The sequence below is a fragment of the Macrobrachium nipponense genome, chromosome 48 (assembly GCF_015104395.2).
Source record: "Macrobrachium nipponense isolate FS-2020 chromosome 48, ASM1510439v2, whole genome shotgun sequence".
Lineage (NCBI taxonomy): Eukaryota > Metazoa > Arthropoda > Malacostraca > Decapoda > Palaemonidae > Macrobrachium > Macrobrachium nipponense.
In genome coordinates this window covers 20,070,799-20,088,298 of record NC_087223.1, presented here as the reverse complement: position 1 = coordinate 20,088,298, position 17,500 = coordinate 20,070,799, and the positions used below count along the sequence as shown (strand labels likewise).

The 17,500-nt window shown below is 40.1% G+C and overlaps 1 protein-coding gene and 2 long non-coding RNA genes across 3 annotated transcripts in view; all 3 read left to right on the top strand.

The window, feature by feature from the left end:
• Positions 1–10,890, top strand: part of LOC135205102 (uncharacterized) — a 96,836-nt gene extending 85,946 nt beyond the window's left edge. The window contains exon 3 of the long non-coding RNA XR_010312479.1: positions 10,556–10,890. This is a non-coding gene — a long non-coding RNA (uncharacterized LOC135205102). The remainder of the gene's footprint in view (positions 1–10,555) is intronic.
• On the top strand, positions 3,240–7,355 carry LOC135205104 (uncharacterized). The gene is made up of 2 exons (XR_010312483.1): positions 3,240–6,004; positions 6,510–7,355. It is a non-coding gene; the product is annotated as an uncharacterized LOC135205104 (long non-coding RNA).
• Positions 10,891–11,105: 215 nt separating the features above from the next.
• LOC135205157 (uncharacterized) overlaps positions 11,106–17,500 on the top strand; it is a 19,745-nt gene continuing 13,350 nt past the window's right edge. Inside the window, exons 1-4 of the mRNA XM_064235522.1 lie at positions 11,106–11,119; positions 12,306–12,504; positions 13,239–13,533; positions 13,639–14,032. Of these exons, the coding sequence (XP_064091592.1) occupies positions 11,106–11,119; positions 12,306–12,504; positions 13,239–13,533; positions 13,639–14,032 (902 nt within the window). The remainder of the gene's footprint in view (positions 11,120–12,305; positions 12,505–13,238; positions 13,534–13,638; positions 14,033–17,500) is intronic.

Sequence of the window (17,500 nt, the reverse complement as noted above, 5' to 3'; positions counted from 1 at the left end):
AATGTATAAATATGTAAATATATATATATATATATATATATATATATCTATAATTATATATAATATATATATATATATAATATTATATATTATATATAATATTTATATATATATAATAATAATTATATATATATATATATATGGTGATACCATCCACAATGAAGTAAAATCATCTTGTAGTTTAAAATATATATTCTTACAGGAGAACAAGACCACAGTTGATGGTCGAAAGCTTTAATCCTGTAAAGAATATATATTTTAAACTACAAGAGGATTTTACTTCATTGTGGATTGTAATTCACATTTACTTAGAGGTACACATAGTACCTGGCTTCTGCATATATATCTATATATATATATATATAATATATATAATTATATATATTTATATATACTATATATTCTATATATATATATATGATATATATATATATTATATATATATCACACATATCCACAGGTGAAAAATAAGAGACAGGGTGTAGGTCCTGACCGGTTTCGGCTTTATTTTCAAGCCATTGACAAAGGACTGATACATAGTATTAGAATTCACGGGTATATATACTACAAAGACAGTACTGACGAACATACACACAACCGTTTGAGACTGCAGATCCACCCACAGGCAGGTGTCAAGGTAGGAGTGGCTTTCAAAAATCATTTGGCTAAAATTTACAATAAATTCTCAAGGGATACTACCGCTTAGGGTACAAGTCCACACCTGACAGGTGTCAGGGAGGCGGGGTTGAACATCTCATTACCACTACTGCCCCCTTTACTGTGTTTACAAATATAATAATCCTATTTCCATATATCTCTATAGCCTACCTTAAAATTTAAACAGTTTACAAGTTTCTTTTGATATTAAAGGATCAAGTTTATACATTCCTTAACTGATGTTCATATTATTGTTGTAACTTTCTTTTATAAAACTAGATTCAATGATATTCCTTTCCAATGCATTATTAGAACACACCAGCTTTTTTGCCCCTTCCCAGTTAATAGTATGATTGTTCTCACTAACATGTACAAATATACCACTATTTCCCTGTGCATATCTCACACATTGTTTATGTTGTTCTATTCTTTCTTCCAGTATCAGTCCTTTGTCAATGGCTTGAAAATAAAGCCGAAACCGGTCAGGATCTACACCCTGTCTCTTATTTTTCACCTGTGGATATGTGTGATAAATGAATCACGTGCTAAAGTGATTATAATCATATATATATATATGTGTTTTATATATATATATATATATATATATATATATGTATATATATATATATATTATTATTTATATATATCATAATGGTGGCATATTAGTTTTTGTGCTAAATATATATATATATATATATATATATATTTATATATATATATATATATATATATATATATATATATATATTGTGTGTGTGTGTATACATATATATATATATATATATATATATATATATATATATATATATATATATATGTATATATATACAGACATACATACATACATACATACAGAGAGAGAGGAGAGAGAGAGAGAGAGAGAGAGAGAGATTCTGGGGTTGTCAGTTGTCAAAAATGTTCGAGATGAATCTCCAACCCCTCTCTCTCTCTCTCTCTCTCTCTCTCTCTCTCTCTCTCTCTCTACTTGTTCTATTGTAGAAATTTCAAATAATTATATCACTCAAAATGAGATGATTTAGAAAAACTATGTTCAGTGATATTAGCAATGTACGAATCATCAGTTAAAAACTTTAGACTCATGTCTGGTTACGTTACGTTTTCTCAAATAATAAACTTGATTTTGTTATTAGTTACGTCAACAACTTCCTGTCACATGAGTTAAATATCTGTTAGGTAAATAAAAAATCAATTAAGCCATACTTAGAAAGCTTAAAGCAGACGGCTTAGAACGAGTTACAATAATATGTGTTAATAAATGCTGGTTGGTTACAAAGTGACTCACTTGTTGAACCGACGTGCTGGAGCAAGCTTAGGACCTACTTTCCCCTTCAACGGCGGAGGAATACACCGCCGTCGACCGTGGGAGTGGCGGAATGTTGGTAACATTAGGCAAACCTGACCCAGACTCTACCATACGAGCAGCGACCGTGCAAGTGAAAGAATCTCTCCAGCTCACTCTCCGGAACTCCATCCAGCCAGCCACTTTCAACGATTGTTTTGTATCCCGACGTTGAATTATTTTGTATATTTTTTTTTCTAAAGTGAATTTATTTATTTTGAAAGTTTTCGTGAAGATTGACGGTAAGAAATAAGCCATGTTGTGACGCCGGTGGTAATTTATTTTTATTTTTTTATTAGTGTTGTAGCAATCAGCTGATTTTGTCAAATTATTTATTGCTTAGTTTTTATCTATTAGGTATTACTGTCTTAAGTAACGTTACTGTATACCAAACTTATTTTTTTTTTTATAGTGAATAACAGGGATTAGACCTTGCATAGGACTTTAAAAAAATATTAATATAAATTTATTATTGTAGGATATTGCTTGATGGCAAATGGCCGAAGGTCACAGTTAGTGTGTGAAAGTAGAATGTTATTGTTCATAATATTTTAGGTTGTAGTTTCAATTCATGTGGTCGTAGTTTTAATTAGCCATTCATTCATAGTATGTTAAATTGCCAGTAATTGCGCATTATGCGTATTGCACCAGCCCAGATAAGGTGAAATCAGGCTGGACAAAGTGGAAGTTGTACGACCTTCTTGAGCCACTCCCCGGAAAAGGGGGGAGGGGGAACGGGGAACAGTCATGGACCCCGTGGGGGGTGGGACTCCCCAGAAAGGGGTTTGTGTGGAGGGGGGGCGCCTTTCCCCCGAACGAAAGCTTGGCAAATTGCCCATCCGCCATTGTAGTGGGAGTGATTAGTAGCTAGTTTTAGCAGTGTTCAGATAGGGAAGGGCCCCCGGGGAAGGGGGGGGGAGCACTCTCCAGAACGGTCTTTGTGGGGGGGGGGGGGGGGGGGGGGGGTGACTCTCCCCTGAACGAAAGGTTGGCAGTGAATGGTAGCTAGATTTAGCAGTGTTCAGTTAAAGGGCGACAATGATGGTTGGGAAAGAGGGAGGTAAATTGAAAGAATGTGGCTTCTCTCCCCCCCCCCCCCTTTGTTTTATGAACAAAGAATATGGCTTCTTGTTTTTTTTTTTACGAACTCAATGGGGTATGAAAGTGATTTGTGCAACAGTGAAGTGCAATGGTGATAATGTAACCAGCCGAGTTTGAAATTTTCTTACTCGTGTACATTGGTGATGTGGCTGTGAGATGTTACGTGTCAGGGTCACGTGAAATATTCAGTGTTAGTGTGGACGGCTGTAGGTTATTTATAGTTTTTAAAATTGATTGGTGGAAGTTTAATATATAGTATCATTGATTGGTGTTAAGTTTAATATATCGTATCATAATTTGATATTATAGGATGCACCCTGTTTGATAATTGGTCATTAAATAGAAGCATCAGTTAGGGAAGTCTTGCATGTACCCTATTGTCTGTGGATCATATCTCGCTCTGTATGTAGTGCGAAGTGTTCCTTGGACAGAGACATCTGCATGCTGACCTATTTGGGCCCCATATTTAATGACCAAATGTTCGAATATCAACAGTAAGTCCACTTATTACTTTATGCAAGGATTTTGATACCATTCAGTAGGCTGCCACGCGATATGGCTGAGAGAAGATTGACTAATGAAATATAAATATGCTAACCACAAAAAGTGCAATTTTTTTTTTTTTTGTAAATTAGGGAATTGTTTTATTTTGATTTGCAGTAGAGTATAGAACACGGAAAGATAAATATCCTGTGTTGAGCCTGAGCATTTGTTTTTAGTTGGGTGTCACTTGCAGTTACGGATAGTTAATGGATGCTTTTAAGCAGAAAAGTTTTTATTTCAACACAACTAGCATGGAACCTCCCACCAAAACCTATTGATTTGGTTTTTTATTTTTTTGTTATGAAAGGAAGTTTAGCTGAATGGCCAGCGTAGGATTCATTTAATGGAAAATAGGACAATTTAATAATGGAAAATGGTATGTTATTTAGCAATGGCCGTGGTGTGAAGGTTGGATAGACAATTCATTTTTTTTTATTATTTGAGAATGAAGTATTTGCTTTGACAATAAGAAACTAATTTTTAATCCACTTTTAATTTATGAAGAAAAGGTTAATTTAGAAACTTGTATCACTGTAAGTAGCAATCAGTAATAGATAATTATTAAGTTTGGTGTATTTTCGAGCGATATAAACATCAGTGTAGTTGGAGGATTCATGTTGAAGGGTTGTAAGCTGTTAGGGATAGCATGACATGGCTTATTCTGTGTTAATCATCTCAGACTTTTTCCTATAAGTATGTGTAGTTATGCATTAATCATCGTAGACATTTTCCATAAAGTATATGTAGTTATACTTTATGTATTCTCGTGTATGGTCAACAGTCATAAGTCAATTTTGACTAAAAAAAAAAAAAAAATTGTAAACCATGGTTTTTTGTATGCCATTTTCTGGCCACCTAAGGCTGGAAAGATGTACTATCAGAATAAAATGAAAATGGCAAAGGATAATCTTGAGTATCATTTTGGTTACCTTTTCATGTTTTGTGAACGGTTTAGTTAATGATTTCCTTTTTACAGCAGTTGCTGTGTTCGCATGTCGAATGGCATGGACAACGCCTCCCTCCCCAGGCCATCGGGAACCATCCCTAGCACTGATTTGGTTTAGTACTCTGCAGCAACGAGTCTGTTGACACCGCACTGGTTAAGAACTGCAATCCTACATACCTTTTTATACTCAAAATGTATATCTTGAGGAAACTTGAAATATTGGTACAAGAGTTTAACAGTGAATACAATACTCCCGAAACCATATTACTCCTTGCAGTGTGGTGTTACGATGGCACCTGTACATACTGCGCAGCAAAGGTTCTTCTCAAACTGAAACTGAACACTACATCCCTACTACCCCCACAGCAGCAGCCGTCACCCATGCCCTTTGTGTGACTGGTAGATGTATCATTCATTTTAGTTAACAACTTGCTTTCTGGAGAGAATTTGATAATCTTATACAGTACAGTGTCTTGGCAATATTTGGGTTAGATTGTAATTTTTTTTTTCTTATTTACCAAGATTGAGCAGTATGAATGTTGAATATGGAATTTTCACCACTTTCATCTCATCCTCAAAACTTTCTTTTATACCATCCCATGGCTATGCTGTGACGACATGCAACCTGTATGGCCCACCACCTGACTCAAGAAACTGCTTCTGTTCCGATTGTGAGCACAAGTTTAGTTGAGGTATGGGGAGGGGTTTGGTATTTTCATTTGTTACAGCCAATTGGTTTTGTTGCCTGACTTATCTCAACGCTTAGTGGCTCAGGTTTTTTGTCATCTGTGCACTCATTAAGGACTGTACAGTTGATTAGCATGAGTTAATATAAAATATATTCATGCCCAGTAATTCTGATTAATAGTGGCTTATTGATTATTAATTTATATTTTATATATTAATAAGAAACTTCAGATTGTCCAGATTTGGTAAGCATTTGACAGAGTGAACAGTTTCTCTACAGTAACTGATATTCAAGTTTTCCATAAAATCACGATTTAGTTCATGTTTATCCATAACAGAATCATGAGATAAGTTTAATGGTAAGCTGCTTAGACTATGAGTGAGAATTGCTCTACACTTAGCTGATAATTCATGTTATTTCATATGAAAATCACGACTTGAATTAACTGTAACATGCCTAGACTTTCAGTATAAGCTTTCTGGAAAGTAGTAGTCAAAGTAGCATGATTGTATCATTGTATGAGATTAAATGTATGTTCAGGTAGTGAACTTGCTTGGGAAAAGTTGTAAGAGGTAGGACAGTCTTATTATGGAATGCCCATCTTACTCTTTCTTTTTACCCCATGCTCTTTCATATTCAACCTGAGCCCTGGGTGCCGATAGATTTGCAGTTACCGGAATAGAAATTCGCAGCTGTCAACGAGGTAGAGGTATGACAAGTGTAAGATGTCCAAAGCAGATTTTACCATTAATTCTCCCCCTTTTAAAGTTCAGATTATGATAGTTCTTCCACAATCATATGATGGGCTATGGTAAAGGTAAGTTGCAGATGCAGTAAAAAGGGCAGAAATTATCAGGAAAGTAAAATTGGAAATCAGAAGTTATGATGGTGGGACAAATTTACTGTCTACTACACCTTTACAGTAGCCCAAGATTTCATGAAACTATTACACTTTTGCTTGACAGTTAGCAAGTAATAACCCTGTGTTGAATCAGTTCAGAATACGAGTAAATTGGAGGAAAATGAGATTGAGGTATGAGGATTGCTTCATATTTATTTAAAGCTCTACCAGTGCACATAAGATTAACTTCTAGAAGTAAAACCTTGCAACAGATGTAGAACCTTTGGAAAGTTGTCAACAGGCAGTCCTTAATAATGAAATACGTTCTTTGTATATGAATAAATGAAAGAAATGCCCAATACTGTCCTTACAGGAGTCTCCAGATACGTATAAGCAAGTGATGTGTCATTGTCCAGAAACAAGAGTGGTGTTAAGCACAACTGATGGTGCAATTGCAGACGGCAAGGGGTCCTCTGCAACATCTTATAGTTCTGCTAAGTTTCCAATGAATAAAAAAAAAATAGGTTGGCTGCAAAGGGTCCTGAGGATATCATTTCCCGTCAAGGTACTCCAGTAGTCGGTAGTGGAGCCACAGGCAAGGGGTCCTGTGTCCTGGCTGTTTCATGTACATCTTGAAGGGTCAACTGCAGTCCCTGAGTGTTGCAAGGTATTTTTTAAAGGAAATTTTCTTACAGAACATGCAATTTTTTATTTTTTTTTTGAGGAAAAATTTTTTTTTTTCAAAGGCAATATAAACCATCCAGACTTTTCTCTGTACTACTAAAGGTACTTTAAACTTTGCATTTATCCTATTCTACAATGCTGAATGTAATTGAAATTGTCTTTTATAATCATTCACTTGTACCAAAACAAATGGTCAAAGGAGGTAAGGGGTTTGGGTTGGGTTGTGAAAGTTTGTTACAGGTTCTGACGACTACGTGACAAGTTGGTACGCTGTCCTTCAGCGAGTTGGACAGGAGTTGATGGGTAACAAAGATTCGAAATGCAGTGAGTGAGGTTCTTGAACTACTACAAAGGTGTCAGAGGATCACTAGTTCCCACAGAATTGCGATTTGACCTGCGCACTACCTAGTTTGTGTACCGGTTTTGAAAGTGCTTTGCGGTTTGACAAGAACACTTTGGGGCGCATGTAAGTTGAATGATCCAACCAAAATAAACTAGATCAATGGAAGCCTGTAATGCTGTTATTTCATTTTTTTTAAATATTTTTTATCCAAATTACCAATTTTGAATACTTCAGTAGTTATCTAATTGAAGCAAATTAATTATGCATTGGGTTATGGGTCTTCATAATGTTCAGGGTTGCTCTATCCTCATTTGCTAATGGGTTGTTTTGGTATGGAATTTGTAGATAGTAGTTTATGAAGATAGGATTATGCCTTTGTATAGTATGTAATGTGTTGGAGGGTAGCAGGGAAGGAAGTTACAAGTGGCTTAAATTTTGTCAAATAACTGTATTGCATATGTTGTGCTAGCTTATGGTATAGTGAGCTTGTTTAAAATTCTAAATTTAATCTTGCGATATTTAGCCCTTTCATAGAATGTTACTACTAAAATTGAATGGGCCCTTTCATAGAATGTTACTACTAAAATTGAATGGGAGCAATTGTAACTATAAAAGATAGAGAGCTTTGGGCAAGGGCCGGGAAGGGAAGAGGGTTATCCATTGCCTTTCCAGTGCCCCCACAGATATGAAAGCTGTCCTGCAGAGCGAAGTCCAGCAAGCAATGGTAACCTTGTTGGCTCTGCGTGTAAATCCCAGCAAGTGCTGTTGTAATTCCGCGTAACCTCTCAAATGTGTTGCAAGTAGCAAAGCCTTGGTTCTGCGCATGTTGCAAAGAAGCCGCTGGTGTATGCCATTTGAAGCTAGGACTGTCCAGTCCCCAAGAACCAGTGGAATGGGTTTGGATCCATATGTTTTGTGTACTTAGTCACATGCATGAGTAGTTGGTACCCTGTCCCGTTTCCTTTGGTATATATTCGGTATATTGCAGTAAGATTTTGTTTTATGAGGTTCAGTGGTTGCTTGCCAGCCATATAGTCAGAGTAGATTTAGTTGGGTGGTAGGTTGCAAGTCCTGAAAAAGTCCATTTTAATCTTCAAGGTTTTAAGAAATTTAATATCCTTTTTAGTAGTTAGCATACAAACAATACTATTGGTTTTGCACACACAGCTTAGAGCAGCTACAATAATTTTCATGGGGTTGACCCTGAAGTGGTTGCTTTCGTTCATGCCATGGCGACGTACATCAGTGAGTCAGTTCGTTTATACTCTGTAGCATAGGAAGCAGTTTTCAGTAAAGCATGAATTGGATGGGCAAGTTTTCTTGATGTTTTTCCCCTACAGTATGCTGTTAATGTATGCTGGAATATAATTTAGGTAGCTAGTTGTTATACAGTTAGGCCGCTACTTTTGTCACTACATCGATCAGCATTGTTTGGCACATTATTAATAACAAACATTTTTATGAATTAACAAGGTGGCTATGCGACAGCAATTTCTTGGAAACTAAAAATAGCTTGATATTTGTCACTGCTGTGTATTTGTACATGTAAATACTGTAGGCTGCTTCCTTTGTTATATGTTAAACAGAACTGGACACTGGATCAGTATTTTGCCAGAACATGATATTGAAGCCTTCAGGTTCATGGCACTTGACGTTGGTCTTAAACTTAATATAGAGATGCAAGAAGCTTCGAAGAAAACTTGCTTGTTAATGCACTGACAGCCTTTTTAACTCCTCTTTGATTGCACTTTTTGAAAGTTTTATGGGTTTTTAGAACTTTATATGGGACATATTTGTTCTTGCTGGCTGAATTCATTGCTAATTACTTGCAATACTTGGATTTTCATTTCTGCTGTAAGCTCTATATCTTTGGAGGTTTTTATATGTAGGTTTTAATGTTGCCATATAAACAGGGTGTATTTGATGTTACAATTATTAGAATTAGTTTAGTAAGCTACTACCATATAGAATTAGTTTAGTAAGCTACTACCATAAAAAAATTTTGGATGTATTCACTGGGTTGAATCCTTGAATGCCCCTATATGCCAATGAAATCTAACCCTGTAATCAGATTTGCCTTGTAATCTTGTGCAGTAATCTGTTAGAGGATCCATCATTTAGACATTTTATGAGAATGTAGGAAAGCCCACTACTGTATGCTTTATATACGTAGCTTAGGCAATTTTGTGCTATTCATCAGGTACATGTGACGTTGCCCAGCAAAGGAAAGTTTTACACACCCCCCCCCCCAATAAATATCTGAAAACATTGCCAAACTTCGAATGTGAGGGGTGAGATCACACCCCTCCCCTCTGGATCCACAAACTAAAAGGATGTTAGTGTTTTTTTTTTTTTTTTTTTTTTTTTTTGCCTTCATTTATATACATAAGAAGCAGCAGCATTCTTCGGTATAATCAAGCCAAATTTTGTAAGGTATGATGGTTTCTCTCTCTCTCTCTCTCTCTCTCTCTCTCTCTCTCTCTCTCTCTCTCTCTCTCTCTCTCTCTCTCTCACATATAATAAATATTGGTTTTACATCTTCATAAAGTTGAAGTTCATTACATAAAACTGAAATTCTGTACAATAACTGGTTGTAGCAATGCACTGTATATATATCAGCAAATTTGGTTAAAATTAAGAGTTGTAGGAAGTTTCCAGTGCGAATTTTACTTTACAGGAACTGCTGTTGGTAAACATCGTTGAAATAAACCTAATGTTTACATATGGCGCGCCCCGACTAATGCTTTATACTCGACAAGCGTTCTCCAAGAGCACACTAGGTACAGCTGGTTTAACGAAGGAATGATGAACTTGCACGTTGAATCAATGCTTTCCTGGTTTTAAGGTTACTCATTTTTATTTATATATATACATCCAATAGGGTAATGATTACATTCTTTATGGATTAGAGCCATTGGTTCTTGTTTGGTTGGCCGTTGGAGATTTGTTAAGTACTACTGGAACTACATAATCTAATGCATGTGTGATAAAATAATTGCATGAGCGACACCTCTTTGAAAGTAGCCCTTGTTAATAAATTCCATTGGTGAGGAGAAACAATTTGGAGGGCACATGCATGTAGTTTTGGGTTAGTTGATGCTGTAAAGTTCCTTTGATCAATAAAAGTTAAAATCTAGCCATTGCACGGGAAAGTGGAAGGACTTAACACTAGATCTTTTAGAAGAGATATGTTTATACTAAGGTTTAACTTGCTACTGGGGACATCTTAACCATGCAGGTATTACTGTGTATTAATTGTAGTACTGTTTAATGCTGTTTGGATAGGGATCTAGTTTTCATTGTTCTAGCAATGTAAGGGGTTCTTAATAGGTGGAAAAGAATAAAGATTGGGGAGGGGGTTGGGAGACTAATCAAGTTCGTGCTAATTGCAGAGTGCGTGCTTTTGCCTACTTACGCAATGGCTGTGGTCAAGGGTGTTCCTACCTCATTTCCAAATCATAACTGCTGCATCGTGGTAGTGGATGGTTGTCGAAGAACTACCTCTGGGAAAGTTGGACTCATGAATTATTCATCAAATTTGTTAACAGCTCGGTAAAGTGAAGTCAAACCTGGTTCCCAAATTTCCTCTATGCTGGTTAGTATACTTCATGCCATTGTTGTAAATGAGAAAAGCATGAGACGTGTATGATTTTGTGAACTACTGAGGATTGGCATTGTCTAACTATCGATTTTTGTAGACGTGTCAATAACCACATGATTTAGGAATCGCGAATCTACTACTATTTTTTTTCTGTGAGATTTGGGTTTGAACCAGGTAGTATGTATTGTAATCTTTTATTAGTATTTACTTACATTGGATCTAATCTTCAAGAATGTATTATTGTGGGGAAGGGGAGGGCCAGGGCGGGGGTGGGGGGGGGGGAGATTAATAAAAAAAAGTTCTTGGTAATTGCAGAGAAACGTGCTATAGCTTCTATAACTATGTGGTTGGAGGTGTTAGTACTTGGCAGCTGCTTGAAGTTTGAGAATACCCATGTCTTTTGAGAATTAAGCGAGCAAAGTCATAACATTGCCATTCTAATGGGAGTTCCTGAGCAGAGTCAAACCCAAATTTACCCTTTTCCCTCTCAAGAGATTCTCAAGTTAAAATCCCTCGCCTGGTCCCCATCTAAAGTCACTTGACGAAGCAGTCACCTTTCCCATCTCAAGTCACCTGCCCCTAACTCGAGAGTCAACAGTTGAGCCATCACTTGCCCCCATCTCAAGAATCACCAGTGAAGCCTCACCTTCCCCCATCTCAAGAATCACCAGTTGAAGCTCACCTTCCCCATCTCAAGAATCACCAGTTTGAAGCTCATTCCCCCATTCCCAAAGAATCACCAGTTGAAGCCTCACCTTCCCCCCTCAGAATCACCAGTGAAAGCCTCACCTTCCCCCTCCAAAGAATCACCCCCCCCAGTTTTTTTTGAAGCCTCACTTTCCCCCATCTCAAGAATCAGTTGAAGCCTCACCTTCCCTCCCCATCTCAAAGAATCACCATTGAAGCCACCCCTTCCCCCATCTCAAGAAAGCACCAGTTGAAAGCCTACCTTCCCCCATCTCAAGAATCACCAGTGAAGCATACCTCCCCCATCTCAAGAATCACCATTGAACCATAACCTTCCCCCATCTCAAGAATCACCCAGTTTGAAGGCCTCACCTTCCCCCATCTCAAAGAATCACCAGTTGAAGCCATCACCTTCCCCCCTCTCAAGAATCCTCCCAGTTAAGCCTCACCTTCCCCCCATCTCAAGAATCACCATTGAAGCCTCACCTTCCCCCATCTCAAGAATCACCAGTTGAAGCCTCACCTTCCCCCATCTCAAGAATCACCAGTTTTTGAAGCCATAACCTTCCCCCATCTCAAGAATTCACCATTGAAGCCATCAACCTTCCCCGTCTCAAAATCAACCAGTTGAAGCCATCAACCTTCCCCTATCCAAGAATCAACCAGTTGAAAGCCCTCACCTTCCCCATCTCAAGAACACCAGTTGAAGCCATCACCTTCCCCCATCTCAAGAAACACCAGTTGAAAAAAAAGGCCTCACCTTCCCCCAATCCTCAAGAATCACCAGTTGAAGCCTACCTTCCCCCATCTCAATAATCACCATTTGAAGCCTCCAACTTCCCCCAATCTTAAAGATCACCCAAGTTGAAGCCTCACCTTCCCCCACTCAAGAATCACCAGTTGAAGCTATCACCTTCCCCATCTCAAGAATCACCAGTTGAAGCCATCACCTTCCCCCCATCTCAAGAATCACCAGTTGGAAGCACCACCCTTCCCCCATCTCAAGAATCACCAGTTGAAGCCATCACTTTCCCCCATCTCAAGAATCACCAGGTGAAGCCTTCACCTTCCCCATCTCAGGGGACACACCCAGTTGAAAGCCATCATTCCCCCATCTCCAAGAATCACCAGTGAAGCCTCACCTTCCACCATCTCAAGAACACCAGTTGAAGCCTCACCCTACCACATCTCAAGAATCACAGTGAAAGCCATCACATTCCCCCATCAAGAATCACCAGTTGAACGCCATCACGTTCCACCATCTCAAGAAATCACCAGTTGAAGCCTCACCTTCCCCCATCTCAAGAATCACCAGTTGAAGCCTCACCTTCCCCCATCTCAAGAATCACCAGTTGAAGCCATCACCTTCCCCCATCCTCAGAATCCCAGTTGAAGCCATCACTTCCCCACTCAAGACTCACCAGTGAGCCATTCACCTTCCCCCATCTCAAGACACACCAGTTGGAAGCCATCACTTTCCCCATCTCAAGAATCACCAGTTGAAGCCCTCACCTTCCACCATCTCACGAATCACCAGGTTGAGCCATCACCTTCCCATTCATGAATCACCAGTTGACGCCTCACCTTCCCCCATCTCAAGATCACCAGTTGGAAGCCCACTTCCCCCATCTCACGGAATCACATTGAAGCATCACCTTCCCCCATCCGAAGAATCACCAGTTGAAGCCATCACCTTCCCCTCATTCTCAAGAAAATCACCAGTGAGCCACACCTTTCCCCCATCTCAAGACAACACCAGTTGAAGCCATCACTTCCCCCATCTCAAGAATCACCAGTTGAAGCCTCACCTTCCCCCATCTCAAGAATCACAGTGGAGCATCACCTTCCCCCATCTCAAGAATCACAGTGAGCCTCTCACCTTCCCCCATTCAAGACCACCAGTTGAAGCCTCACCTTCCCCATCTCAAGAATCACCAGTGAAGCATCACCTTCCCCCATCTCAAGAATCACCAGTTGAAGCCATCACCTTCCCCCATCTCAAGAATCACCAGTTGAAGCCTCACCTTCCCCCATCTCAAGAATCACCAGTTGAAGCCTCACCTTCCCATTCTCAAGAACACAGTTTTGAACCTCACCCTTCCCCCATCTCAAGAATCACCAGTTGAGCTCACCATCCCACATCTCAAGATCAAACCAGTTGAAGCATCACTTTCCACCCATCTCAAGAATCACCAGTTGAAGCCTCACTTTACCCCATCTCAAGAAATCACCAGTTGAAAGCCATCACTTTCCCCCATATCAAGATACACCAGTTGAAGCCTCACCTTCCCCCACTCAAGAATCACCAGTTGAAAGAATCATCATCACTTCCCCCATCTCAAGAATACCACATCAGAATACCAGTGAAGCCATCATCTTCCCCATCTCAAGAATCACCAGTTGAAAGCCATCATCTTCCCCCATCTCAAGAACATCACCAGTTGAAGCCACACTTCATCTCAAGAATCTGCATCATCGTCACCCCTCTCAAGAATCACCAGTTGAAGCCATCACTTCCCCCATCTCAATCTCAAGAATCACCAGTTGAAGCCATCATCTTCCCCCATCTCAAGAATCACCAGTTGAAGCCTCTCTTTTCCCCCCATCACTTTGAATTCCATCTCAAGAATACACCGTTGAAGCCTCATCTCCCCATCTCAAGAATCACCAGTTGAAGCCATCATCTTCCCCCATCTCAAGATCACCATTTGTTGAAGCCATCATCTTTCCCCATCTCAAGATCACCAAGCCATTGAAGCCATCACTCATCTATCTCAGAATCACCAGTTGAAGCCATCACTCCCCCATCTCAAGAATCACCAGTTGAAGCATCATCTCCCCCATCTCAAGAATCCACCAGTTGAAGCCATCACTTTCATCTTCCCCATCATCAGAATCACCAGTTGAAGCCATCACTTTCCCCCATCTCAAGAATCACCAGTTGAAGCCATCACTTTCCCCCATCTCAAGAATCACCAGTTGAAGCCATCATCTTCCCCCATCTCAAGAATCACCAGTTGAAGCCATCACTTCCCCCATCTCAAGAAGCAGTTGAAGCCATTCATTTTTCCCCTTCCCCCAAATTCGTCCAAGAATCACCGTTTTGAAGCCACATCTTCACCCCCCAATGCTCAGAATCAACCAGTGAAAGCCATCACTTTCCCCCATCTCAAGAATCACCAGTTGAAGCCATCATCTTCCCCCATCTCAAGAATCACCAGTTGAAGCCATCATCTTCCCCCATCTCAAGAATCACCAGTTGAAGCCATAACTTCCCCATTCTTCAAGAATCCATTGAAAGCCATCACTTCCCCCATCTCAAGAATCACCAGTTGAAGCCATCTTCCCCCATCTCAGAAAATCACCAGTTGAAGCCATCCATCTTCCCCTCTCAAAGTCCCAGTTTGAAGCCATCACTTTTTCCCCCATCTCAAGAATCACCAGTAAGCCCATCACTTCCCCCATCTCAAGAATCACCAGTTTGAAGTCCCATCATCTTCCCCCACATCTCAAAAGAATAACCAGTTGGAAGCCATCCATCCCCTTCCCCCCCCTCCAGAATCCCAGTTTGAAAGCCATTCACTTCCCCCATCTCAAGAATACCAGTTGAAGCCATCCACCTTCCCCCGCTTCTCAGAATCATTCCAGTGAAGCCATCACTTTCCCCCATCTCAAGAATCACCAGTTGAAGCCATCACTTCCCCCATCTCAAGAATCACCCCCCAGTTGAAGCATCATCTTGCCCCCATCCCTCAAAGAATCACCAGTTGAAGCCATCATCTTCCCCCATCTCAAGAATCACCAGTTGAAGCCATCATCTTCCCCCATCTCAAGAATCACCAGTTGAAGCCATCATCTTCCCCCATCTCAAGAAATCGCCAAGTTTGAAGGCCATCATCTTCCCCCATCTAAGAATCGCCAGTTTGAAGGCATCATTCCTTCCCCCTCTCAAAGAATCACCAGTTGAAGCCATCATCTTTCCCCCATCTCAAGAATACCAGTTTGAAGCCATCACTTCCCCCATCTCAAGAATCACCAGTTGAAGCCATCATCTTCCCCCATCTCAAGAATCACCAGTTGAAGCCATCATCTTCCCCCATCTCAAGAATCACCAGTTGAAGCCATCACTTTCCCCCATCTCAAGAATCACCAGTTGAAAGCCATCTCTTCCCCCATCTCAAGAAAATTACCATTGAAAGCCATCACCTTGCCCCATTCTAAAGAATCACCAGTGAAGCCATCATCTTCCCCCATCTCAAGAATCACCAGTTGAACCGTCATCATCTTCCCCCATCTCAAGAATCACAGTTGAAGCCATCCAATTTCCCCCATCTCAAGAAATAACCAGTTGAAGCCATCATCTTCCCCCATCCCTCAGAATCACCAGTTGAAGCCATCACTTTCCCCCCATCTCAAGAATCACCAGTTGAAGCATCATCTTCCCCCATCTCAAGAATCGCCCAGTGAAGCATCATCCTTCCCCCATCTTCAAAGAATCACCAGGTGAAAGCCATCTCTTCCCCCATCCTTCAAGAATCACCAGTTTGAAGCCATCATCTTCCCCCATCTTCAAAAATCACATTGAAAGCCATCACCCCCTTTCCCCAATCTTCCAAGAAATCACCATTGAATCCACATCTTCCCCCTCTCAAGAATCACCAGTTGAAGCCAGCCAATCTTCCCCCATTTCCTCAGGAATCCCAGTTAAGCCAGTCATCTTCCCCATCCCTTTCCAGAATCACCAGTTGAAGCCATCACTTTCCCCCATTCTCAAGAATCACCATTTGAAGCCCATCTTCCCCCATCTCCAAGATCACCAGTTGAAGCCATCACTTTCCCCCATCTCAAGAATCACCAGTTGAAGCCATCACCTTCCCCCATTTCAAGAGTCACCAGTTGAAGCCATCACCTTCCCCCAACTCAAGAGTGAACATTTGAAGCCATCACTTACCACATTTCAAGAGCGTCGCCAGTTGAAGCTATCACCTGCCCCCACTCGAGAGTCACTAGTTGAAGCCATCGCCTGCCCCCACTTAAGAGAGTCACTAGTTGAAGCCACCACCTACTTCGCTCAGGAGAGTTGTCAGTTGAAGCCATCACCTACCCTATCTCGAGAGTCACCAGTTGAAGCCATCACGTACCCCATTTCAGGAGAGTCATCAGTTAAAGCCATCACCTACCCCCACCCAAGAGTCACTAGTTGAAGCCATCACCAACCCCCATCTGAAGAGTGTCACCAGTTGAAGCCGACACCAGCCCCCATGTCAAGAGAATAGTGTTAGTCAAAGTCATCACTTCCCCCATGTCAAGAGAATCACTGGTTGAAGTCTTTCATCTGTCCCCATGTCAAGAATGCCACTACCCCCATCTTTGCCTTTCACAGTGCAGCTGCTAAATTTCAAGTTGGCTCCATGATATTCACCTCCCTGGTGTCTGATATTTAAGAATTACAGAAGGTAAAAGGGATAGGGAATTTTTTAAGGGAGAGTTTCCTCCGGATACTGATTGGTTTAGAAATTACTGTTCTTCGAGTTGAAGCCGTGTAAGACACATATTAATTGAAGTTTTATATTTTTGTATGCGATAATGACAAAATGAAGTTCTGGTAATGTATAATTGTATCGTGCAGATGTCTACTGTGTCTTGTGATGTTTTTGTTTGAATTGATCTATGGCAAATAATCTGTTATGTGATGAATAATAACGTTAATGTCGGTAGTTTATATTTTAAGAAAAATTATGGGGATGAAAGACTATTAAGAAAAAGATGAATGGGGGGGATGGGTTGACTAATTTCGAAAGCGTTTGGTATTTGCAGTTCTCCACTCTCTTCCTCGCTATTGTAATTCCCGTGTGGTACTTGCAGTTCTCATCTCTATTCCTCGCTATTTGGAAGTCCCGTGGTTTACATCTTGTACTTCAACTTCGTATTTTGGATGGCTGCGTTTACACCTTGCCATGTAAGTTAATTGCTGTACCGTGTAGTATAGTCTATACGCTTGGATTTATGCCCTTGATAATTGAAATAATGGGGAGGGGTTAATCATACA